Raw genomic sequence first — 26,503 nt, 5'->3', positions numbered from 1 at the left:
ATACCTTGTTGACTGGGCTAACTCCAATTCAAGAAATGATTATTGTGTGCCTGTTGACGTAAGAAACTGCGCTTGGGTTGGAGACAGAGTGACAAAAATGAAACCATTCCTACCTTCATAGAATTTTGTTTTGGTGGTGTTTTGTTGATGTTGTTTTTCTGGGTAGAGATCCTATACGGCAAATAATCCCATATAACAAAGGCCTCTTTTAGACCTTGCCTATATAATGATCCCTCCATAATTAAAGTACATGGTAGTTTGTTTCTGCTACAAGTAAAAAGGGCAAAGCACCCCTGAACTATTCTGTCATTTTCCCATCATGCAACATGGCCCTAATGATCTCTTCTCCCTTTTCAATATCAAACATCCTAGTCACATCTTGGGCTGGACACCCTACTTAAAACTCTCATATTGAAAGGCATGGTAGAGGAGTGAAGTACAAGAAGATCTAGGTTCTTTTCTTTGGTCCTTACTATCAGCATGACCATTGGAACATCTAGGTGACTCAGTGGATAGCCCTCTGGACCTACAGTCAGAAAGACCCAAGTTCAAATGTGACCTCAGATACCTACCAGCTGCATGACCCCAGGCAAGTCGATTAACCACTGCTTGCCTCAGTTTCCTTAATTGTAAAATGGGCTGATGTGAGGATCAAAGGAGATCAGAGCAGACCTCATACCACCCATGGTCAGCCAATTGTCAAGTTTTTTAGTGTGGGCCCTTTAAACCTCAGAAATCATCAAATGTTACAAATCAGGGCTTGGTTTATTGTTTTATTAGTTTCTAGACTTAAAGTGATAGGGAAAATGTAAAAAAAATAGGTTAAACTTAAAAGTGAGAGGGCAGCCAGGTGGCGCAGTGGATAAAGCACCAGCCCTGGATTCAGGAGTACCTGAGTTCAAATTCGGCCTTAGACACTTGACACTTACTAGCTATGTGATCCTGGGCAAGTCACTTAACCCCCCCCCCCCCATTGCCCTGCAAAAACAAAACAAAACAAACCCAACAACAACAACAACTTAAAAGTGTGTCCTGTGCATCAGTCCCGCCCCCCACCCCAGCCCAGAGCCAATATATTCTGAAGGGCTCTGCGTGTGGAACATTACATACATTATCAGATCCAAGTGACATTAGCTAGTTTAACTGAATGAGGTTTTGTTCTCACTTTGTTGTTCTTTTTTTTAATTCTTTGTTATAAGGGACGACTGATTGTGTAGGAGGAAAGGAAGGGATATATTTGGAAATAAAGGTGATATCAAAAACCCAAAGATAGTAATATTTTTAAAAGTGCTTTTTAGACCAAGGTTCCCCCCCATCCTCCCCCACCATTGACTCCCTAGTTCATATCATATTTATCTGAGTACACCCATGTGGTAACCCTTTCCCCTCCATGCTAACAGAATATAAACTCTTTGGGGGCAGGGTTTGTGTCACTGTGATCTTCTCTCCTCTGTGTTTAATCATCCCAAGAGCCTGCCTTTTAGTGGGCATTTAATAAACATTTGAGGAACTGAATAGAATTGTGCATGGGAGTTCAGCCTCCTACCTGGATGCCTCAGGGCAGAAAATCCTCGCTCTTGACCATCCCATCTTAACGGCTCTTCACTGTCACTGCCCGGTCCCTGGACAAGATCAGGGATCTGCCCACCTATGGGGACATGAAGGAAAGGCTCCTTCTCGTGTCTGTAAAGGGAAAAGGGAGATCCATCATTGGACCCCAGGGTGCCTCAGCTACCTGCAGAGGGCGAGATCATTAGGAGGGACCCACATTAACAAGAGAGCTCGGCAGGGCAGCCAGTCCTGGGGCCTCACACTCAACTCATTTGTTTTGTTTTTTGTTTGTTTGTTTTTTGGTGGGGCAATTGGGGTTAAGTGACTTGCCCAGGGTCACACAGCTAGTAAGTGTCAAGTGTCTGAAGCTGGATTTGAACTCAGGTCCTCCTGAATCCAAGGCCAGTGCTTTATCCACTGCGCCACCTAGCTGCCCCAACTCATTTGTTTTTAAGTCTAAGGAACTCCTGTGTTTGGACCCCTACTAGACAAGTCCCTGTTTTTCTGCACAAAGGCGACCTGGGTGAGATATGAGGCCCATTGGTTCGGAAATCTCTGATCTGGTTCATCCCCACCCCACCACCAGCACCACCCTGCCCCACCTTAGGGCAGGACTACTCCTAACTTGTCCCAGATGGATGGACTTAGGGTCACAGGACCATAAACTGGGACCTCAAAGGGACCTCAGAGGCCAGTTAGTCCCACACCCTCATTTTACAGATGAAGAAACTGATGCCTAATGAGGTGATGTGACCTGTCCTTGGCCACACAGTGGGGGAATGGTCAGAGGCAGGATTTGAACTCAAGTCTTCCTGACACCAGTTCTCCCTAAGAGCAGCAGTCATGCCTAGCCTACCTTGCAGGCTGTTGTGAGGACAGGGCTTTGTAAACTCTAAGTTGCCACAAAGACAAGAACTATCACTGCCATTATCATTAGTGAGAGGAGGGCTAGTAAACCCTCATCGAATTGAATTGAATTCCTTGTTGTTTATCAAAATTGGTCTTGGTCTTCAAGGCCCAGGTGAAATCCCACCTCTACTGAGAAGCCTTCCCTGACTGCTTCAGCCCTCAAGGCTCCCTCTCCTTCCTGTGAGCTAGGCAGTTTCTTTAGTGCCTATGATCCATCATCAGAAAATTATGACTTTACACATAGAATGAGGTTTGTATTATTTGCCTTCTCAGTGAGTGGGGGAGGAGCTGGAGGGAGAGAGAGAATTCAGAACTAAAAACAAATATTTTAAAAATCAAATTAAAATTTTAAATAATTTTTTAAAACCCAGCCATGTGACATGGTGGTTAGAGTGCTAGGTGTGTCAACACCTAGCCTTGGATCCTGCCTTGGATAGTCACTAGCCATTTGGTGCTGGGCAAGTCATTTAACCCATCTCGGCCTCAGTTTTCCTTATCTGTAAAATGGGGTAATGATAGCACCTCCTGCTCAGTGGGACCCCAAGGGAAGATCAGATGAGACAATATTTGTAAAGTGCTTTGCGAACTTAAAGCACTATGTAAATGCTAGTAAGTATTGTTATCATTATTATCTATACCACATGAGCACCTTATCCCTTGAATTATGTCAGCTTTTCAGGCATAAGTCTTATGCTATATTGTGTGCCCCCTAGAACTGGGCTTGGAGTCAGGAAGACCTGTGTTCAAATCCATCCTCAGACACTTACTAGCTGTATGACCTTGGACAAGTAACCTCTGTCTGTCTCAATTGTAAAATGGCGCTGATAATTTAGCACCTACCTGCCAGGGTTGTTGGTTGTGAGGATCAAATGAGATATTTGTAAAGTGTTTTGTACCATTCCTGGCACATAGTAGGTCCAATCAATTCAATTCAATAAACATTTATTAAGCGCCTGCTTTGTGCCAGGTGAGTCACAAATGTTGGTTTCCTCCCTTCCTTTTGTATGAATATGACCTTGGCCCAGTAGTGGCCCTGGGTTTGAATCCCGGCTCTGCCCATTACTAGTTGTATAACCTGAGAAACTCCATCTTGTATATAAGAGGTGCCGTTTTTAATTCACTTTGCAAGCTTGCTTACTGATATGTTTCCCCGTGGGAGGGTCACTTACCCAGTTAGGCAGGCTCCAGTGTGGGGATCACATTCCCCAGAGCAGTTACAGGGACGACAGCCATTTCCTCCAAAGCCCCAGTACCCCACCAGGCATCGATCACAGTGTGGGCCCGCCACTCCGGGCTTGCAGAGGCAGTATCCTGTCTTGGGGTGGCAAGGGAAGCCCTTGTGGGAAGTCTCATTGGCCGATCCCAAGGGCTGGCATGAGCAAGCTGTGGAAAACAGAAGTCATTGAGGATGGGTATTAGACAAAGGCAGAAAGCAGGGTAGAGTGGACAGACCCTTAATTTGAGCCTAAGAAGACCTAGGTTCAAATTTTGACTCAGCTAGCAATTAGCTGGGTAATCTCTGTCAAACCTCTTAACCCAAGTCAGTTCCTCATCTGTAAAATGGGTCCCATCTACCTCACAGGTGGGTCTTAAGGTTCGAATGAAGTCATCATTTCTATAACCTAGTAACAATTATAAAGTGATTTCCTCACAATGGAGAAAAAACTAGGGTCCAATTAATGGATAAACAAACGTGTTAAGTGCCTTGAGCCAGGCACAGAAGAATCCAAGGGGAGTGAAACAAAGGCCACCCTGCAGTCGAGGAGGAAAATGAAAGGAAAAAAAAAGAGATAGAAAACAAGTCCTGGTTTTGGGTAGCTATTGACTCTCCTCATTCACAAGGATGGGGACCAGACCTTTGATCTCACTGGTATTGGGAAACCCTTCTACCAGAGCAGGGCAATGCCTGCTCAGCTATTTAATGCTCTCAGGAAGTTTCCTGGTTCATGAAGGGGTTAAGTCAGTCAACCAGACAGTCTTTATTAAGCACCTACTATGTGCCAGGCACCCACTCAGGGTCATAGGACCAGTATGTGTCAGAAGTAGGACTTGAACCCAGGCCTTTTTAACTCCTGGGCTAGGGCTTTATCCACTAAGCCATTCTCCCAAGCTACACTTTAAACATACCACCCCTCTCCTAAAAGCTGGCACCTACCTCTTAGCCCTGTCTGAATCTACTTATTCTCACCCTGGCTCCCTGAGATGAAAGAAATGAAGACTGTTTTCAAAGGTGGGACCAATGACACCCATGTTGAGGGTTCCGTTTGGTACTGAGCACATAATTGGTTCCCAGATCACAGTGATCTAGCCTTTAAATCTGAATCTCCAGTCCTACATGTAGAGGGAGCTTAGTTCATTAAGAAACACCTGCTTCTCAGCTGGTCCTGGGATCTGGCTGTTAACTTCTAGGCCTTTCAAGAGATAATTAATTACATGTGAGGGATTCATAAACTAAATGAGATGACCCTAATAGCTTCCTAGTATGAGATCCCTCTTCCTTTCAGAACTTTCTATTCAAGACTATCCCTGTCTCCCCTTCCCTTAAACCGAATTTTGAGAACATATACATCCCCCCGCCCTTTATTCTCTGGAAACGGGACCAAAGCAACAGCATTCAAAACAAAGAAACAAAAACTGCTCAGTAATGCTCTGAAGGCTTGGGCAGAGAAGCTGAAGAGGCGTTAGCTGCCATTGGGGGAAAAAAAAATCTGAATTCTTAAGGACAGTCCAGCGGTTCTCCATCTGCACTACGTCTTCAGGAGGATCCCTGGGTTCACTCTGCCAACTGAAGCATCTGGGAGTAACTGACCCTGACAGTTGCCCCAAATTTAGTCATCAAACAACCAGAATGTCTGCTGATTGTGCCCAGGAGCCCGTTCACCCTCTCTGTTTCTTAGCTGTGTCTTCCAACTGTTATCCATTCCTAAAGAATGACTCCTCTTGGGACTGGAGAAAGGCCTTTCCACCCACTCTCCCCTCTATCCATTGGGATAAAACAAACAGACCATTTTCAAAGGCTGCTCAAAGCAGTGCCCAACATATCAAGGGGACTTTGGTTTCTGGGAGAACGGTGTGTCTACACTGAGAATCAGAGAAATTGCAGCCAGAAAAGACCTTAGAGATTATCTCAGTCAGAGGTTCTTCACCTGGGATCAGATTTTGTTTTGCTTTTTTTGTTTGTATGTTTTGTGAGGCAATTGGGGTTAAGTGACTTGCCCAAAGTCACACAGCTAGTAAGTGTTAAATGTCTGAAGTCGGATTTGAACTCAGGTCCTCCTGAATCCAGGGCCGGTGCTCTATCTACTGTGCTACCTAGCTGCCCTGTTTTGCTTTTTAAAATATATTTTGATGACTATATTTCAATGTAATTGTTTCCTTTTGCATTTTATTTTTAAGTAATAAACATTTTTATTTATAGTTTTGAGTTTCAAATTCTATCCCTCCTTCCCCCCTCCCCTCCTCCCTCCCTAAGGCAGTAAGCAGACATGGGTTATACATGTATAATTATGTAAAACATTACCATATTAGTCATTTTCTACAAGAAAACTTGAATAAAAGAAAAAAGTGAAAGAAAAAATAGCATGCTGCAGTCTCTGTTCAATCAATGTCAGTTCTTTCTTTGGAGGCGGATAGTATGCTTTAGCATTAGTCCTTTGGGATTGCCTTGGATGTTGTATTTTTGTATTTATCATTCTGAGAAAGGGTCCCTGGGCTTCACCAGACAGCTAGAGGGGTCCGTGACACAAAAATAGTTAATCTGATCTAGTCCACCCTTCTCAATTTACAGAAAACAGTTCAGGCAAAATAACTTGCCCATGTCACATAGAAAGTTGGGGACAGGGTAAGGCTCCATTATCTTCAGGCAGCTAGTGACTCAGTGGATAGAGGGTTGAGCCTGCAGTCAGGAAGACCCGAGTTCAAATCCCACCTCAGATACTTTACTAGCTCTGTGACCCTGGGCAAGTCACTTAACCTTTATTTGCCTCAGTTTCCAATGGGAATAATTATAGTATCTGCTTCCTGTGGTTGTTGTAAGGATCAAATGAGGTAATATTTATAAAGTGTTTAACACTATATAAATGCTTTTTCCTTTACTAGCTCTTCTGTCACTTCACATCTCCAAGGCCTGACAGAAAGCCTTCTAACCAGTTATCCCAGGGGCAGTGTAGAAGAAGAACCAAGATGTGAGTTGGAAAGGGGCAGTGAATTCACTAGCCCAGGAATCTGACCTCCCTGGGGCACATCCAGACAGTTAAATACCACTTCGTGCTCATAAGAACAAGCCTGGGTCTCTCCTGGGCTTCTACCTCCCTCTTGCTACCAGCTTTTTGTCTTCTTGGTCTGAGTGGAAGCTAAAAGAGGTGGTCTGCAGGCGAACTAGTACCTTTTCCTTCCCACAAGGTCAGAGAGAGAGAGAGAGAGAGAGAGAGAGAGAGAGAGAGAGAGAGAGAGAGAGAGAGAGAGAGAGAGAGAGAGAGAGAGATTAGCAAGTAGCAGCAGCAACAATTTTCTGTCACACAGAGACTCAGCACTGGATCTCAGGATGTGGTTTTAATTGAAAGAAAAACAGAGAGACAGAGCTAGAGACAGGAGACAGAGAGAAGAGAAAGAAAGAAAACAAAAAGGTAGAGATGGAGACAGAAAGAGAGGTGGGGGAGAGAGAGATGGAGGGGAAGAGGAAAAAGAAGAGAAGAGAGAAAGAAACAGAGGGACAGAGAGTGAGAGAATATCTTTGAGTCTTTGAGTCCTCATTAATAGAGTTTTTGAAGAGAGTTTGAATAGTAGGGGTGGGGTAGCATTTGATCATGAGACAGCCTTATTTCTTCTTTTTCTTCTTGTTCCTAGAGAAGTGACTGGAGAAGGACTCTAAGTGCTTAAATGGTTAAATGGTTAATGGTTAAAGATTCCTCTTGGACACGACTAATATGGAAATATGTTTAACATGATTGTACTGTAGAACCTATATCAGATTGCTTGCTGTCTTGGGGAGGAGGGAAGGAAGGGAGGGAGGGAGAAAAAATTGGAACTCAAAATCTTACAAAAATGAATACTGAAAAGTATATTTACATGTAATTGTAAAAAATAATACTATTAAGAATGGGGGGGGGGATTCTGCTTGGCCCTAGACCTGCCCTCCCTGAGTCCCATTAACCTAGAAAGACAGACCTCTACCTACCCCAGACCTCGGACTTTTATTAAATGAAGGCAGCTAGGTGGTGCAGTGATAGAGCAACGGCCCTGGATTCAGGTGGTCCTGAGTTCAAATCTAGCCTCAGACACTTGACACTTACTAGCTATGTGACCCTGGGCAAGTCACTTAACCCCAATTGCCTCACCAAAAAAATATTAAATGAACTTATGCATTTCTCTTTGTCCTAAATATTCTCTCTCCCTTCCTCTTTCCCTCTCTCTTCCCCTCTCCCTCCCTTCCCCTCTGAACAGAGGACCATCCATCAGTCCCCCTTCTCCAGGTTCCACTCCCCACTGAGGCACTAGCTCAGTTCCTGCACCTGCACCCTTCTCTTTCCAAAAAGTCCAAAGTGAAGAGGAATAATAGCAACAATAACCCTGCCGATAGGGGGTCTTATGCTTTCACCCCTGCAGCAAGTCCGTGAGGCAGCCCAGGCAAGTGTTCTCTCTTGGCACAAGCTATATCAAAAGGAGGTCACTGACAGATTCATTAAGAACTGTTCATAATAGACTATTCTCATCCCCACTTCTCAGATGTGACCTTGGGCAAGTCACTTAATCTTTGCCTCAGTTTCCCTATTTGTAAAATGGGATGATTATATTACCTGCCTCCTATGGTTCAGAACATTTTCAGATGGGAAAACTGAGGCTTGAGGGGATGACATTTCCACAGCCAGTGAGTGACAGAGCCAGGTCTTTTGACTCCCAAGTGCAATGATCTTTTTCAGACACTGCCACCTCTCATCCACCCACCCACCCACCCAGAGAAGACTTACTAGTGACCTTATGTGAAGGAACAAGGATGAATTTCCAATCCAGGTGCATTCAGGTAGGATGGACCTCTCACAAGGCTGGTCTCCAGGTAGGCAGACCAGACAGCCCCTTCTCTGAAGGTGAGTGGCACCTTAGGCAAAAGGAAGCCCTGGACTGAGGGGCAGTAGACTCAGAATCTGAGCCTGACCCTGCCAGGAGCTTTGGGCAAAGTGTTGCACTTCTCTAAGGTTCCTTCCTAATGCAAAAGTCTCTGGTTCTATGGTATGATCTAAGGGGGCAGGAAGGCTCATTTGCTCCCAAGGTAGAGGGTAACTGTATGGATAACACACTAGCTGCCTAAATCAGCAGGTGCCTTGCAGACGATCCCCTAGCTGAGCCAATGAGGGACAGGGAAGGGAGGCTTGAGGGGGAGGGGTGGTGGGGAGAGGAGATGAAAGTGCAGATATCCCCTTTCCTGTTCCCACTGCCCTAGATATCCAGGGCTGCTCCGGATTCAGCTCCAGCCAGCAGAGCCAATCATTATTTTTCAGCGTGATCATTTACACCTTGGAAACTGGCAAATGCTACAAGTCAGGGCCCGATCTATTGTTCTGTTGACTGTCTAAACTTAATAAAGTAATGGATAAAATGCAGTTGATGATACAGATTAAATTTAAAAGGGTATCATGTACATTTCTTTTTAGAGCTCTGGTTGCTGATCATTTACCAGCATGCACCTGGCCATATTCCCCATTAGAATGTAAGTTCCCTTTTTGCATTTGTATCTGAGGCAATGCTAATGGGTCACAGTGGTTGCCATGTAGTAAGTGCTTAATTAATGCTTATTGACTGATTGGAAGCAGTGGGATAGAGTGGAAATCTCCCTGTCTCTGCCACTTATGTGACCTTGGGCAAGTTACTCAGACTTCTGGGACTCAGTTTCCTCATCTGTAAAAAATGAGAGGGTTGGACTAAGGGACCTCTGAGGTCCCTTCCAACTCTAAGTCTATAATCCGACGGTTCTGAGTGATTGAAGCAGAGAGTGACCCTAAGAAGACAGAGGGAAGGGGCAGCTAGGTGGCGCAGTGGATAGAGCACTGGCCTTGGAGTCAGGAGGACCTGAGTTCAAATCCGAGCTCAGACACTTAACACTTACTAGCTGTGTGACCCTGGGCAAGTCACTTAACCCCAATTGCCTCACTTAAAAAAAAAAAGAGAGAAGACAGAGGCAGAGAGAAAGAGGGGGACTGCTTACTGGGGTGGAAGGGACCCGAGAGACCATCCGCTCCAACTTGCTCATCATTTTAAAGAGAAGGATCCTGGAGCCCAGAGAGCTTCTGATTGATTCAACCGACTAGAGTTGAAGACTTGCTCAAGATCTCACAGGTGGTAAATGGAGATTGTTTTAGACAGCCAGGTCCTCTGCCTCTCCACTAAGCCAAAGGGCACCAGATCTCAACCTTGCCCTTCGAAGTTGTCGCTGACTGGCTCAAGGTCACCCAGCTAGTTAATGGCAGAAATGGGATTTGAATCTGGGTTTCCTGGCTCCCGGGTGGCACTCTATCTGGCTCATACTGCCCCTCCATTCATCTTGGCCTTGGCAGCAGGTGAATGCACTCGAAATGAAATGAATTTGGCTTGCTACACCCTTTCCGCTGCCTCTTTCCTGCCTGGGCTGCCTGCCAACACCCTGAAAAGGGGATGTAGCCAGACCCCACTCCGGGAGCCTCTGGTAAGGTTTCCGCAAAGACAGAGGGAACTTTGAAATAAGGTGGTGCCCTCTCAGCTGCTCCCGAAGATTTCACAGATAGGGTGATAAGCTAACATCCTGCTTTGTGCTGGGCTCCTTAGATAGATCCACAGCTCGAGACACTGAGATATCTGAGTAGCAGGGAACAGGTAAGACTTGAAACCGAATCCTGGCAATCAGAGAAGTGTCATCTGACCCATGCCCCGCTGGCATCGTCCCCTGGGACAACATGCAGGCTGGAAAGGTAGAGCCGGCTGAATAATCAAGGACCCTACTGGTCGGGTCTGTCACAGCCTCAGGCTCTGCCAGGCATGTAAAAAGGGAAGAACCTGGGACTGATAGGAGGGGCAAGTGTGAGGATACTGGGTGGCCCTGATGTCAGAAAGCCTGAGATTCAGTCCTGTTCCGTAACCCTGGATTTAATGGGGAGAATAATAGCACCTGTCTCCCAAGGCAGTTATGAGGATCAGATGAGGATATATATATCACTCTGCAAACCAAGTACTATATAACTGCTGGCTATAGTTGATTTTTTGGCTTGGTTTGGTTTTTGAAGAGGACCAACATGGGGTGATGTCTTGACTCCTGTGAAGTGGATTTAAGTTGTCACAGTTGTCCAAAGTCCTCAGTCTCACTCTCTCTTCCACAGTCATGGAAGACCAGTGGCATGACGAAAGTCAGGACTATTGGTGATGGCCTGGGAGGCAGTGGATGACCTTGGGTATCTTTGATGTCTGACCAAGCTCCAAGGACCCCACAGTGCCTGCTGCAGTTACCTCTGTGGATGATGAAATTGTTCTAATCTGACTGTTCTTGGGGTCCGGGGGAGGTCTTCACGTGCTGGGGGTAGGTATTCCCCTAACTCACCAAGGGGTTTGATATCCCTCAATTACTCTCAAGCTGGTTTAGCCCATCTGCCAGTTTGCCTTTGTGTGGCCATTGTGCAGGATACAACTTCTCAGAGCCCCACGTGAGAGTTGGGTGAAGGTGGACCCCAAAGGTGGATGAGCAGCCCTGAGAAGGGCTTGTAAGCCCTCACACCAGAGATGCTAGTCCTCCCTGACTACTACTCCATAGCTATTATTATTATTATTATTTACAGAAAAGAATAACGCACTTGGGATCCAGGTGAATTAAGTCTGAGGTCAAGTTCCCCTGCTGACAAGTCACCTTATCTCTGGTTCTCAGTTTCCCTATCTGAAAAATGGGGATTTTAATACTTTTACTATATCACAAAAGGTTGTTAGGGAAAGCACTATAGTAAACACATTTAAGCTATTGCTCCTTTAGGCTAATGTCCCAACACTGTCTTGAGCTCACTTCTAGCTCTAATGTTCTAGGTTCTGCAGCTATGATTTGCTAGGTTCTAAGACCCCATCCAATTTTAAAACTCTGTCAGAGGTCCCTTACAACTTTAACATTCTAGGTCCAAAGACCCCTCTGGCTCTACCATTCCGGGTTCTAAAGCTCCTTCCATCTCTGATGTTCTAGGGTTCCAGGGTTCTCCAGGGAGGCTCTGCATCTCACTATATTCCCCGCAAAGCTTCAGGCCCTGATGCCCAGCAGATACTCACGTTTACAGACTTCTGGGGAGGACATCGGCTTGCTCCAGTCCCGATAAAACCCTGCTTTGCATTTCTGGCAGTGACGGCCCTCCGTGTGGTGCTGGCAGTTGTCGCAGATGCCACCGGTGCGCTTCCCAGAGTTCAGCCAGACACCTCCATCAAAGTGGCAGCTATCAGCGTGGTTGTGGCAACGGCACTCTGTGTGGAGGGAAGCCCCCATTCGCCCATAGGCACAGACCCTTCGAGCCCAGCCACAGCCCCTAGGTCTCTTTCCCCAGTTTTGCCTCATCTCTGGGGGGCTCATGGGACCTTGGGCAAGTCATATTGCATGGGCTTACCTCCTACCTCTTCCCCACCCCCCTCACCCAGAGCTTCTGTATTTAGGAAAAGTTAGGTTAAAAGAAAACATCCAGCCATTTCTTGAAAGGGGAAATAATTCACACAATGAGAATAGATCATGTGAAAGGGGCCAGGTGGCCACCTTCAGCCCTCCCTGCTCTTCTGCATGCTGACTCTCTGCATGTGAGCCTCAGGTCCTTCCTCATCGTCCTCATTTCCTCCCTCCTGCTTCCTCCTGCTGTCACTAAGTAGCTCCAGCCACTTATTCAGTAAAGCACTTCCAAGTGCCTCAAAGCGAGGAAACCAACTTGTTCTACTGCAGGGATGGATAACTCTGACCCCCTGAATATCCTGGCATTCATCTTCCTAGAAGATTTTGACATGGATGATAACACTAGCTTACATTTACTTAGTGGTTTGAGATTTGCAAAGCACCTCACCCAGCTCATGCGATTTGAGCTCAGAGCCAGTCTTGCATTTGATTCAATCATCTTTACTGGGAGCCCAGTTGTATCCACTGTCTTGTGCTGTGCTATGCTGCTGAGAAGATGGGAGGAGAAAAGACACCGTCCTTCCCTCCTCTCAATAGAATATTTAAGTGAGGAGGGAGCTGAAAATAAGGTGAAAGAGAACTTTGTGGTGAGTGTCATCAAGGAGAGTCTCATGAAGGAAGTGAGTTAAGCTTGGAAGGGAGTACGGCTAGGAGGAGAAGGCAGTCCAACTGAAGAGAACTCATTCCTTTGGGTCTGACACGTTTTTCAGTCTCCCAGCATCCATCCCGACAGGTAATGTAAATATACTTTTGAGGGTGATCACCTAAGGGCAATATTTCTTATGCTTCTGTGAGAATTAGCTGACAGCCAACTGAGAGCAAGGAAGGCCCTTTAGGATTGAGATAAAAGATGATATGGAAAATGCTTTAATTGTATTGTTCAGAAAACTATTATGAGACTAGAGATTGTTTGAAACCAGAATTCACCCGAACCTCAGTAACTTTCCAAGGAATTTTGGGTTCCCTCAGGTCCCCAAGTACTTATGTTTTGGGACCTCTCCCCCAGGTCTTGTTTTAGGTCCACCCAAGCTTGTGTTTTGGGCTCGCTAAATTTTATGGAATATTTATATTTACAGATATCCATCTCAATCAACCTTGCTTTCAAGCTGTCCTCTCTGCAAAATTGTTTGACTAAGTATATGTGGTTCATATGTGTGGGTACCTTTGTCTAAATCCTATATAACATCAATCCTTCCAGAGCCTGAATGAGAGGGAATCACACCCTTTCTGGCTCACTTTCCCTACCAATCGATCTAATAAATTTCTTTTTAAAGCTATTTCAGATTTTGGGGTCCATTCCCATGACTAACAAGGATAATTTGAAGCAAGGGAGGAGAAACACAAAAGAGACTAAAATGGCAGGTAGGAAAGTGTCCAAATGGATGTCAAAACCTGCCACAAGGAGGGTTTTCAATCAATTCTGACGCTTGGGCATGAGACCATCTGAGACCCAGGACCCTTTCAGGTCTTCCCCCAGCTACTTACTTTTGGGGGGGGGGTGAGACAATTGGGGTTAAGTGACTTGCCCAGGGTCACACAGATAGTAAGTGTCAAGGGTCTGAGGTCATATTTGAACTCAGGTCCTCCTGACTCCAGGGCCAGCGCTCTATCCACTGCGCCACCTAGCTGCCCCTCAGCCACTTACTTTTGCACTCATTGGGCTGGCTGGTTTTCCCATCTCCTGGCTTCCACGGCTGGTCATTATACAGTGGCAAACACTTCTCACAGTGTAGGCCTGCTGTGTGATGTCTGCACACACATGTCCCATGGACCTATCACCAAGAGGAAGAGACTGTCGTCATTCAAGGGGAGAGCGCAAGGTGGGCATTGAGCTCCCAGAGAACACTGATGGCGGCATTCAGTGGACTATCCTAACAAGAGAAGACCTTCCCTCGGCCAAAGGTTTGGAAGTAAAAAGACTCACCCATAGACTCCTATGCCTCTGATTCTCCATGTGACTGAACAGATCATTTCATCTCTTAGTTTCCTCATCCAGAAAATGAAGGGGGGTTGGAACTATCCTAGAATTTTAGCATTAGAAGGTTGTTTATAGGCTGTTCTAACCTAAGCCACATCTGACCAAGAATCCTTTCTACAACGACCCCAATAAGTCATCATCTAGTCTTAGTCCCAAGGCTGTTCTAACGGTCAGGAAGTTGTTCCTTCTATCAAATCTAAATCAACCTCTCTTCAACTTTTTCCCCTTCTTCCTAGTCACACCCTCTTAGAACAAATGGAACAAATCTAATTCTTCTTCCTTATGAACCACCCTTAAATATTTGGAGACAATGATTGAGTTCCCTTCAAGTCTTCCCTCTTCTGGGCTAGACATCCCAAGTTCCTTCAGTTGATTCTAACATGTCACTCTGTTCTTTTTACCCCCTTGACTGTCTTCTTCTGATCATGCCCAAGTTTGTCTGACTTTTCTGAAATGGGGTGCCCAGAACTGAATGCAGAACTCATCCCAGAATACAGAAGAGCAGGACTATTACCTCCCTTGTTCTGGATGTTCTGCTTTGATTAATACAGACTAGAAAAGGGGGGAGCACTAATTTCTTTGGTCACCATGTCACTCTGTTGCTTTGTATTAAGCTTAGTTGGGTCATCATTGAGCAAGTCACTCAATCATCTCAGTGCTCTGGGCAATTCTCTACAACTATGAACTACACTTGTAAGTGCCAACTTGCATTGGGAAAGAGAATTTCCTCACCAGGAGTTCCCAATGGAGTATTTTACATTCCCCACTATCCAGTTTCATTTTATACAATTTGTCCCACTCTCCTAACCTGTTGAGATCTTTTTTAGCTATTAAATCTGACTTGTTGGCTTTCCCTCCCAGCTCTGGGTCATCTACAAGCTTAAGAAGCATGTCATCAACAGGACAATCCCAGAAAAACCTAGAAAGACTAATGAACATTGATGTATAGTGAAGTGAACAGAGCTGGGAGGACATTGTGCGTAGTGACAGCAGTATTGTTCAGTGAGCAATTGTGAATGACTTAACTACTCTCAGTAATGCAAGGATCCAAGACAATCCCAAGGAACTAATGAGGAAGCGATAGTAAGCTAAGTAAGCTAAGTAGATAACAGCCCCATAGAAAGAACTGATAAAAAGAACACTTGTGGATTGTACATATATAACCTGGTTGCGATCTTGTGGAGGGGGGAGGAAAGGGAGGGAGGGAGGGAGAAAAATTTGGAACTCTAAATCTTATGAAAATGAATGTTGAAAACTACCCTTACATGTAACTGGAAAAAATAAAATAAATGTTTGTTGCTATTAAAAAAAAAAGAAAAAGAAGCATGTCATCCATGTCTTCAATCAAGTCATGGAGAAAAGTTTTGACCTGGATGATCTTTGAGGTCCCTTTAGGTTGACATTTAAAGGTCCTAATATAAAGTACTATGCAAGTGTATAATGTTGCTGTCATGTCATGAATTCAACAGATATTTTCAATTCATTTATTTTCAAGATATTTCTTCTCTCTCACAATCAGGGTTAAGGGATTTGCCCAGGGTCACACAGTAAGCGTCTGAGTTCAGATTTGAACTCAGATCCTCCTGACACCAAAGCCTGTGATCTATCCACTGCACCACCTAGCTGCCCCTATTTTTAAGATATTTATTAATGACATATTTATATGTGCAAGTCGTATGTCTAGGCAGTAGGGATACCGTGTTTACAAATGACCAATTCCTGTCATTAAGAAGCTTCCAATTTAACAGGGGGAATAAGACATGTATACAAGTAACACAAGGTAGAATGGAATGCTTTCCTTACATCAAATATAAATCTACTTCTTTGCAATGTGTACCTTTGCTCCTAGTCATGCCCCTCTAAGGTATACTAGGCAGCACAATGGATCGAGGGCTGAACCCTGGGCAAGATGCTTAACCATTATTTCCCTCAATTTCCTTCATCTGTCAAATGGGTATCATGATAGCACCTACCTCCCAGGGTTGTTGTGAGGATCAAATGAGACAGTATTTGTAAAAGGGTGCCCGGGAACAAGGTAGGTGCTTAATAAATGCTTGTTTCTTTTTTTTCCTTCCTTCCCTCCGAGACTAAGGAGAACAAGCCTAATCCTTCTAATCCTAATTTTGTATAAGCAAAGGAGAGATCCAGACAAGGTTCTATAAGGAAAGATTTCACAAAGGAGATGGCATCAAGGCTCGGACACAAAGGAGAAAAAAAGGATTTCCGCAGATAGAGAGGAGAAAGGAGGTTATTTCCAGGCATATGGGAATTAATTAAAAGAATGCATTAGAAATAAAGGCAGCGTGGCAAAATGGATAGAGAGCCAGCCTCAGGACCAGAAGATCTGAGTTCAAATCCTGCCTCTGACACAGGCTAGCTGGATGACCCTGAGGAGGTCACTTAATCCTCTGCAGTGCTCTAGATAACTCTCCAAAACCATGACCAAAAGTGGAGGGAACAATGATATCACAGGTCTGGACCCCATGTCTATTTATTAAAAGCTAAACCTGCAGAGGGCAGTATTCCATGTAGAATGAACTGGGGAACTACCACTGATGGCAGATAGCAATCTTCTTAATAACCAAGCCAGGTCGCTCAAGTATGTAGAATGTTCGAGCTGCAAGAGACATCAGAGGACAGCTGGTCTGACTGCTCCATTTTACAGATTAGGAAACAGAGGCCCAGAGAGGAGAAAGCATCACCCAAGGCTACACAAGTAGCAAGTCAGTTGAGGTGGGGTTAGAACCTTCTTACTGGAAATCTGACATTCTGGGTTCTGTGTCCCCTTCCAACTCTGACATCCCAGGTTCTAAGGCCCCTTCCAGCTGATGTTCTAGGTTCTAAGGCCACTTTCAGGTCTAACATTACAGTTTCTAAGGCCCCATCTCTTACTAAAGGATGTAGAAAATACAGACTTAAAGAAATGTTTCACTGGGAGTGGCCACATATGCAGAGCTGTAACTAAGGCATCTTCCAGCTCTGATGTTCTAGGTGCTAAGGTCCCTTTCAGCTCTAACATTCTCTATTCTAAGGACTCTTCCAGCTCCAAGGAACCTTCTCTCTATAACATTCTAGGTTCTAAGGTCCCTTCTAGCTCTGACATCCTATGGTTCTATGTCTCCTTTAAGGTCCACATTCTATGTTCAAATATAAATATACAATATCATTTATAATTCAGTATTTTGTGCCAACTACGTGCCACATTCCCCCAGGACAACTGCACCCCCAACGAGACTGTCCTCTGAGCCATCACCCTTCTCATTGTCATCTGTGCCACCCCTCCAGCCTCTCTTAACCTATATTCCCCCTGATAAAAGAATTCCTCATTATAGCTCCGGATGCACCCATGTGGGAAACTAATAATATGAGGCAGTGGATGCTAAGTGACCAACAAAGGATCTGGATACTCAGTGCTACCAGAGGATGGAAGACACAGAATCATCATAAAGTTGACTGGCCAGGGAAGACTTCAAATAGAAGATGGGGCCTTGAACTGAGCTTTAAGAGGATGAGTAGAAATTGGTCCAATGGGCAGAGCAGAAGTCATACATCTGAGGAAAGGGCATGACATTCCAGGCTAGGGAATAGTAAGGAAAGTCATGGAGGTCCAACTAAGCATGGGGCATTCAAGGGAAAGAGGGTGGGGTCATCTGGCCAGAATTGAGTTTACCTGTAGGCAAGGGATGAAAGATAATGTGGAAAAGCTACGATGACATCAGATGGAGGAAGGCCAAGGCCAGGGTTGGGAGTCTGGACTTGATCCAACAGACCCTGCTAGCAGAGCAGACATAAATAGGGGAGACATGGTGGGATGCTCCTCCACAAATTCCTTCAGGGTTTGGAATCTATCCCTTGCCTCAGAACACAGCACCCCATATGAGACTTGTAGTTGTCCATACTAACAACCGACTTCCAAGGCTGTGGTGGGAAGGGGTTGAGCAGGTTGTGGGTGATGGCCAGGGAATCATCTGTCCATGTGTGGGGAGAGAAAGAGAAAGAGAAAGACAGAGACAGAGACAGAGAGACAGACAGAGAGAGAGACAGAGGGAGAGAAAAGAAGGAGGAGAAGGAAGAGGAGGAGGAGGGGAGGAGGAGGAGGGAAATAAAGGGAGGTGGAGAGAAAGAGGTTTATCATCCTCACTTTATAGAGGAAAGTGAGGAGCAGGTCCCACACCTAAAGCACAAAAGCTGCAGCTAGGACCCCAAATGTCCTGATTCCCAAGCAAGGGTTCTGAACCTCCGGGGAAGCTCTATAGAAGAATTAGTCCCGGGAGAGTAAACAATTCTATGACAGCCAAGAGGCTAATGGCTGACCTTGGATTTCACCTCCTGCCCTTGTGGGGATGTTGCCTTGGCTTGCCATGGCTCTGGCCCAGGCTGCCAGAATACTTGAGATTCTCCTCTGGCACTCCAGGTTCAGATGAAGGTTTTCCCGGGCCAACCAACTGCTGTTGATTCAGGGGAAATGCCTGTGGTGAGACTGAAGGATCACTTTGTATAGCAGCTAGCCATGAAAGGGCCAGCCATTTACATCAGGCTTGGGGGGGGGAATAGAAGGGGGAGAGGGAGGGAGGGAGGGGGAGAGGGAGAGAGGTTGGAGAGACAGGGAGAGAGGAGAGACAGAGAGAGATTGAATGATTGAGGTGGGGAGGGAGAGAGAGAAGGAGAGAGAGCTTTCTAGTTACTACTGATGTGATCTTGGGTAAGTTACATAATTTATATGGGCTTCACTCTCCTCATTTGCAAAACGAGGGGGTTCAGCCAGATGATCTGAGCTCCCTTACAGTTCCAAATATAAAATCTTTTGCTATTTAAGCAGTAATGCCTCAGGACCTCCGTTTCTCCATCTGTAAAATGGGGACAATAACATCTATACCACCTGCCTCATGGGGCTGTTGTAAAGATCAGTTGAGTGATAGGTGTAGAGAACCAATCTTTCCAGACTGATTTCACCTTAGTCCTTTTCATGCATTCTATATTCCCACCCAAATGGCCTCCTCAGGTTCCCCACCCAGGGAATCCCATCTCTGGCCTCTGCCTTTTCACCAGCTGCCTCCACTACCTGAAATATTTTCTGGTGCACCTTCACCTCTTGGGATCACAAGCTTCCTTCAACACTCAGCTTAAGTGCTGGTCTTTAAGAAAAGGCCCTTCCCAATCAGCCCAGTGCCATTGCTCTTCCCCTGTTGCCTAATGAAACTGCCTTGTATATATTTTGTACTTTTTTATTTGTAGCTGTGTTGTATCCTCCAAATAGAATGTAAGCTTCCTGAGGGAAAAGACTTTTTCATTTTTTTCTTCGTATTTCCAGCACCCAGCCACCCATGGCACCAAGAACATAGTGTTTAATAAATGCACTTTGTTGTTGAATTGCTATACATTGGAAAGAGCTCCAGGTTGCTCACTCATTTATTCATTCATTCCATTCATTCAACGAACTAGTTAAATTCCAACTGGAAGACATTCTCTTTGTGACAGTAAAAAGTACGGTGGAACAAGCAAAGAAGCAAGTCAGAAGACCTGAGTTCTAGCCTCAACTCTGCCATTACCTAGGTGTTTAATCTTGGGCAAATTCTTCCCTTCTCTGGGCCTCAATTTCTCCCTCTATAAAACCAACCAAAGGGTTAGTTAGATTAAACCACCTCTTCTAACTTTGAAAGCTGTAGCATTCTAACTTTGAAATGGTCTCAGAAACTCTTTAAAAGAAGTCGACTCTTTTTCATATGTGGAAAAGCAAAGCAATCCCCAGGTTAAAGGAGCCACATGGTCATTGAATCCTTCACATTTATTTATAAGTGTTTCTAATAAAATAAAAGACCATCTTCTAGAAGGATAACCATCATATTTCAAACCACAAGATGAAAGTAAATCAAAGCATCCATTAAGTAATTAAAAATAACCACCTTATGTTCATTAAGCAGTTAAGTAATAAAACAAAACCACTAACCCCCTTAGCCTCTAGCTCTAAGCCAGAACATTTCAGGAAAGTTCTAATGAAAATGCCAACAGCCTCTCTTTCAAATAATAGGATCCCCAAACTGGAAGAAGGAACTTTGGTGGCCTCAGTGGTCCTCACATATCTTTACTACTTAGATCTGCTCTTCTGGTTCAACCCCTAAACTGAACAAGTAGTGATCCAATCTATGGCTGAAGACCTCTAAGGATGGGGAGCTCTCCATCCCCTGAGGTGATCCATTATACCCTCTGGACAAAATCCAAGTAAGCCCATTTAAGTTGCTGCTACGTGAGCAAGACCTCCCCTCCTATTATCAATGCAAAGGGACTGGAAGGGAGTCTCATTAGGAACAGACAGAATTCCTTTGATCAGCTGAAGAAGAGGTTTTGCAGTGATTACTAGACAAGGAGAATTTGAAGGCTAGATGTGGTGTAGAGCCAAAGGATATGAAAAAATTATTCTTCTAGGTTCTCATCTCTCTTTTCTAAATTGAGGATTTGGGTATCTCCATTTAGGACTGAACAGGGTGCATGAGATTAATGAGCAAATTTTATTGGGCTTTTTAATTTAATCTAAATTTATTTTGACCCTTTATGGAAGAAAGAACACCAGACCTCAAGGTCGGAATGCTGCTGCCAGTTTGGGTACTTGCTGCTAGCTTTGTGACCTCAAGTTAGAACACAGTAGGATTTTAGACTTCGAAGGACACTTAGAATCATCTGGTCCAACTCCCTTATTTAACAGAAGAGGAAACGGAAGCTTAGAAAGCAGAAACCACTTTACCAAATTCCAGGGTTGGAAGTTCAGAGGCCATTTAGCTTGACCCCTGTGTCTGATCCAGAATCACATTTAGAACACTGGTAACAAGACTGTGTTGAAGAAAGACTTCTAGTGAGGAGAACCCACTATTTCCCAAAGTAGTCCGTCCATTCTGCCCTTGGAAAATTCTGTTGGGAAGAGTTTCCATATATCAAGATGAAATCTGGGGCAGCTAGGTGGCACAGTGGATAAAGCACCAGCCCTGGATTCAGGAGGACCTGAGTTCAAATCCAGCCTCAGATGCTTGACACTTACTAGCTGTGTGACCTTGGGCAAGTCACTTAACCCCCATTGCCCCGCAAAAAAAAAAAAAAAAGAAAAAGAAGATGAAATCTGGCTCTCTGCAACTTCCTCTCCAGCTTTTGCAGTTAAGAAGAATATGTCTAATCCTTTTTCCACATGACAATCCTTCTGTCACTTGTGAAGTGCATTTTTTGTACCCAAATGTAAAACTGTAGACTTCTCCCTACTAAATGTCATCTCATTCTATTCAGCCCATCATTCTAACTTGATGAAATATCTTAGGATCTGGAGCCTGTCATCCAACCTATTAGCCATCCTTCTTAGATTTCTGTTATCTACAGCTCTGATAAGCATATCTTCTGTGACTTCATTCACATGATTGATGAAAATGTTGAACAACATGGGATCAAGGCCCCCATGTCCTTGGGGGCATTTCACCAGCCATCTCCCTTCCAAGTTGCCTTGGAACCATTAATAACTGCTTCGGGGATTCACTCATTCAACCACTTTAGAATCCACTTAACTGCCCTAAAATCTAGCCAACATCCCTCCCTCTATCCACAAGGGCAATATGTACCATGAGCACAAAATGTTGGAGAATCACTGGACTATATGACAGGTAAGGACCCTCACTGCTCTAAATCTGTGATCCTCATCAAGTCCTCCTTCCTTTACCCACCCACTCCCCTCTACTTAAATTCTGCTTCCTGGTTCTGTCCAGAACCAAAAGTGCTGAAATACCAAAGGGAAAGCTATCTTGGGGCTGCTGCTCCAACTCAGGAGAATGGAGGATCAGACATCAAAGGATATGGGCTCCAGCCTCACTTCTACCACTAACCTGCTGTGAGACTTTGGTCAGGTCACTTCCCCTCCGTAGCCCTCAGTGTCTTCCTCTGTTTTGATGAGTTCTAAGGTGTTCTAAGGTTCCCATGGTCTCTAATTCAATTTTTTATGAGTCACTGTTGTGATTTCTTCCCCAAGGTCCCCAAAGGGCATTGCCATCCCTGTTCCAGCTAGAAACACAGAGACTCAGAAGAGGAAATGACCTCAGAGGCCATCTGACCCAATCTGAATGTGAATGAGAATCCCCTCTATCATATCCCAGACAAGGGGTCACCCTATGTTGACCCACTGAAAAACTTCATGGAGAGGGAAACCAGTCTCTCCTAAGGCAGATCCCATTAGCCTGCCTTCCAGGCCAGTGTGTGTATGTGTGTGTGTGTGTGTGTGTGTGTGTGTGTGTGTGTGTGTGTGTGTGTGTGTGTTTTCTGCATCATCATCGAGAACAGCAGCCTTGGGGGCCACCCACCCTGGCACAAGCTGGATCAGATAGGGTGAAAACTCAGCTCAAGGATTAGCTGCAGACTGCAGAGGCATGTGGAAAGTCCAGATTATTTGCAGGGTGAGGAGAACTGGGGCCAAGTCACCTAGCCTGAGGGCAATAGGAAAACAAAGGCTCTGGCCCATAACCCAGGACCACAGTCTGCAAAGTATTCAAACCTGGGAGGTTTGTCTTCAGTGGTTTCAGCCATCCTTCCTAAGCTGCTTGGTATGGCAGAAAGACTGCCGATTGCAGCGTCAGAGGACCTGGGTTCAAATCCTATATCTGACACTCATTACCTTTGTGGCCTTGGGTGAGTCCCTTAAATGCCTTAGTTACCTTGTGCCTACATGCTCATCCTTCAGATACTCCCTAACTTACATCTTTGTCCTCCTTCCCTCCCCTAGACCCTAGACCTACTCTCAGGAAAGGCTATACCACCAGTCATTTATAGAAGGCTTGAGCTAATGGAGAGGATGCTGACTATGAGTAGGTCACTCTCTAAGCCTCAGTTTCTCATCCATAAAATGGGGATAACAGTATCTGCAGAACCTACTTCATGGTGGTGTTGTGAGGCTAGAATGAGATAATGTTAAGTCAAGAACTTGGCAGACTTTTGCCATATAACTGTTGATTGTCAGCATACCCAGGGGAAGTCTTCTAGAACACTTGGATGAAGAGTTTATGGAAAGACAAGATCATGGTGGGGGGAGGGGGTGTTGTGATCTGCCCCTCCTCCAGGAGAACAGGAATTCTCAGTCTCATCTCTGATCCTGGGAGGAAGGAAAGGCTCTGTTGTTGCCTGTGCAAGGGATTTCAAGCATCCATGAGTAAGTAGAGGAGGATTTTTAAAGGATCTGTTGGATGGGAGTAAGGAACAGGAATTTTCCAGGAGCTCCCGAAATTATTCCACATAGGTGGCCAATTGCTTTTTGTGCCATCAGCCCAGCCACAGACCTGACACCATGCCAGGCAGCTGTTGCCTAAAACCTTTGACCCTTAGGCAGAGAAAAAAAAAACAGAAGTTGTTTTCAGGTTCTGAGGTATCCTCACTTTTTCCTTGAACACCCCAGGTGAAAAATAATTAAGTATAATCCAGCATGGAGAAGAATTTCCTAAAGCTGAAAATTATTCAAAAATGGAACCAACCAGCTGGGGAGGCAGTAAAACCCAGAGTCAGGTTAGAGCCTAGATGTCATTGGGAAAAATTTCTGGCTTTTCTGGTCTTCTTTTTCTTGGTCCTACAGGTTATGTATTGCCTGATCATACCTCCTTCTCCCTGGTGACTTCACCCTTCATTCTCAAGCCCTGGTCTGAATACCCCCGACATAGCTAGAGACTTCTGTGCTTGGAATATTCCAGGTTCGAACCTGCCTTGGGAAGACTCCCTGCCTGTGACCTTAAGGATGGGAAAACGATGACAGCCAGAGACAGGGAGAGAGTCCTCTCCCCCTTTTAAAATCTTTTGGGTTACTTTGATCCCAGCAGCCAAGATTCCTGAGCTGCCCCACCTGCTATAAAAGCAGGATCACAGAAGTCCTAGAACATCATGCCAAGGCTCCTTGGTGATTTCTCTATGGCATATTTTTCTGTTCCTTCCATTTTGGAGGTGATTGTCTTTAGCATCATGTGAGTGAAATCAGTGGCTAGAGTTAGGGATAGGTCCTGTCTTCCTCTGTGCTGACCGTTCTCCCTGCTGGAGTGTACCCTCACCTATGTGTCCCTTTTTTTTCTTCAAAATTCTACTCAGGTGATATCTTCTGCATGAAGTCTTTCCTGATCTTGCAACTTCAAGTGCCTCTCCCTACCCCAAATAATGTATCTTGCTTATATTTTGTACTTATTTGTGCATGTCTCTCCAATAGTATGTAAGCTCCTTGAGAGCAGGCTACATTTCACTTTTCTTCTCATGTCCCTGGCACCTCTTGGAGGCAGTTGAGTTGAAGTCTCCTTTGCTTTCCAGTTGGCAAACAGCCTTGTCAGATTCATTGGCTCTGCCTATGATATTTCCGTCGTTTGCAGCAGGATGGTCCCCAGGGAGCACAACAAAAGTTCTGCCGTGTTTCTTCCTCTGTTTAGAAACTGGTGCCAGGAATGGCCTTGTGACAGAGTCCTCAGTCACCATAGCCCCACTGGGCAGAGAGGAATGTTTGGGAACTTAACAGTAACCAGTAACACAAGCTTGTTTATAGAGCGACTGCTAAGAGCAAGTTTCTGCTCTTTCCAACAAGGGAGGAGCTCAGTGGGAAAATAGAACTGGACCTAGTATCTCAGGAGTTCTAGCTACCCCACCACAAAGAGACTGCTTTGGGTTACTGAATGTCATATTGCTCGGACACAGCTCTGTTCACTTCCCTTCTTTCTATCTGAAAACATAAGAAGGGAGAATTGGAGGTACCTCATGACCTTCCCCTCATAAACCTGTGCACAGAAGGACTAAATTTGAGATAATTTCAGGACTATCAACTTGCCTGTCTTAGAAAATACAAATGGAAAAGAAATTCCCTGTTGATGGAGAGATTTTGCACGTGTGCCTGTTTGCAAATAATATTGTACTGACTACCTAGAACATAATAGGTTATTTCAATAAAAACCAATGTTTATTCTAAAGAGACCAGCCTAACCACTTGCACCAGAAACACAAAGTGGATGAAAAATGAATATTGCCCAGATTATAACAAGTAGCTGGATAAGCAGTCCATTAAGTTAGTCTATCGATAAATATATCATGAACAAGTATTACAAATGGACAATGTGCTGGGCCCAGAATTGATTAGGGAGGATATTCATAGAGATAATTGAAACCAATGCTGCATTTTACATACATCAGCTGAGGCTGAAGTGACTTTTTCAGGGTAACATATTAAGTGTCTGGAGTAGAATTCAAACCCAGGTAGGTCTTCCTTCATCCAGAGCTAATGCTCTACCCATAATCCCATTCAGCCTCTCAAAGAGAAGAGACTGAGTTGGATTGCATTTAGAAAAGTCAATAGGTCATCAAACATTTATTTAGTAATTACTATGGACCAGGGACTGCTAAGCAATGGGGATACAGAGACAGGAAAACCACTGCTCACTACCTTAAAAACACGTCTTTTCCCACCTGCTGGAGATGCTCTAGGGCCATGAACCATGTAGTACCACTCCCAGCACAATTATCATTGCAGGTGATTTAAAAGGACAATCTACAGATTCCACGATGGGTCCAAGGAGGCTTCAGCATACTGCCCAGGATCACCTTCATTCAGGAAGTGTTGTAAAATGCATAAACCATTCTTAATGTGTGGGCTAGATGAGAACAGTTGGTGGAACAGATTTGGCCCACAGGCTCTGGTCTGTCAACCCCTGAGAAAGGGCACTGGACAAAACTTAGCAAGGTAATTTTTTTGGTCAGACCCATGACTTCACTAGTATAAGGAACTCCCAGTGAGAAAATTCCCTCCACCAATGCACACTGAAATCTACTCTGCAATTTATAGTCTGTGAGAGTTGACTGAAGCACTAAAAGGTGAAGTGACTTGACCAGGAATACACAACCAGCTTTTATCAGAGGCAGGAATTGAACCCAGATCCTTCTGACTCTGGGTTGAACTCTCTATTCACTGTCATCCTGCCTCTCAAGATTGCTTCTTAAGATGAAATAATAATAGTGTAAAGTCTAATGATAGATAATAAGATAAATGTAAAGTCTAATACTTGCATTCAAAAGAATCAGTTTTATAAGTTCAGGATAGGGAGGCATGACGAGACAGAAATCATGAAAGATCTGGGGGTTTTAGGATACTTAATATGTAAAAAAATGTGCTATAGAAACATAAAAATGAATAAATGTCATCCTAGGTTGAATTAAGAGATGTGGGATCCATGATATAGGCCCACAGTGGGGCAGCAAGGTGGTACAGTAGATAAGAGAGTAGGGCCTGGAGTCAGGAAGATGTGAGTTCAAATCTGACCTCAGACATTACTTGCTGTGTGACCCTGGACAAGTCACTTGACCCTGATTGCCTCAGTTTCCTCATCTGTAAAATGATCCGGAGAAGGAAATGGCAAACCACTCCAGTATTTTTGCCCAGAAAC

At 44.7% G+C, this 26,503-nt stretch overlaps 1 protein-coding gene across 2 annotated transcripts in view; it reads right to left on the bottom strand.

The window, feature by feature from the left end:
• LOC122735283 (netrin-4-like) overlaps positions 1–26,503 on the bottom strand; it is a 60,602-nt gene that overhangs the window by 7,885 nt on the left and 26,214 nt on the right. For both annotated transcript variants that reach the window (XM_043976667.1, XM_043976666.1), the window contains 4 exons: positions 13,755–13,881; positions 11,728–11,916; positions 3,630–3,843; positions 1,547–1,683 (listed from right to left, as the gene is read on the bottom strand). In XM_043976667.1, coding sequence (XP_043832602.1) covers positions 1,547–1,683; positions 3,630–3,843; positions 11,728–11,916; positions 13,755–13,881 — 667 coding nt within the window. The remainder of the gene's footprint in view (positions 1–1,546; positions 1,684–3,629; positions 3,844–11,727; positions 11,917–13,754; positions 13,882–26,503) is intronic.

This window comes from Dromiciops gliroides, chromosome 1 (assembly GCF_019393635.1).
Source record: "Dromiciops gliroides isolate mDroGli1 chromosome 1, mDroGli1.pri, whole genome shotgun sequence".
In the NCBI taxonomy this organism is placed as follows: Eukaryota; Metazoa; Chordata; class Mammalia; order Microbiotheria; family Microbiotheriidae; genus Dromiciops; species Dromiciops gliroides.
This window is presented reverse-complemented; position numbering and strand designations above follow the sequence as displayed.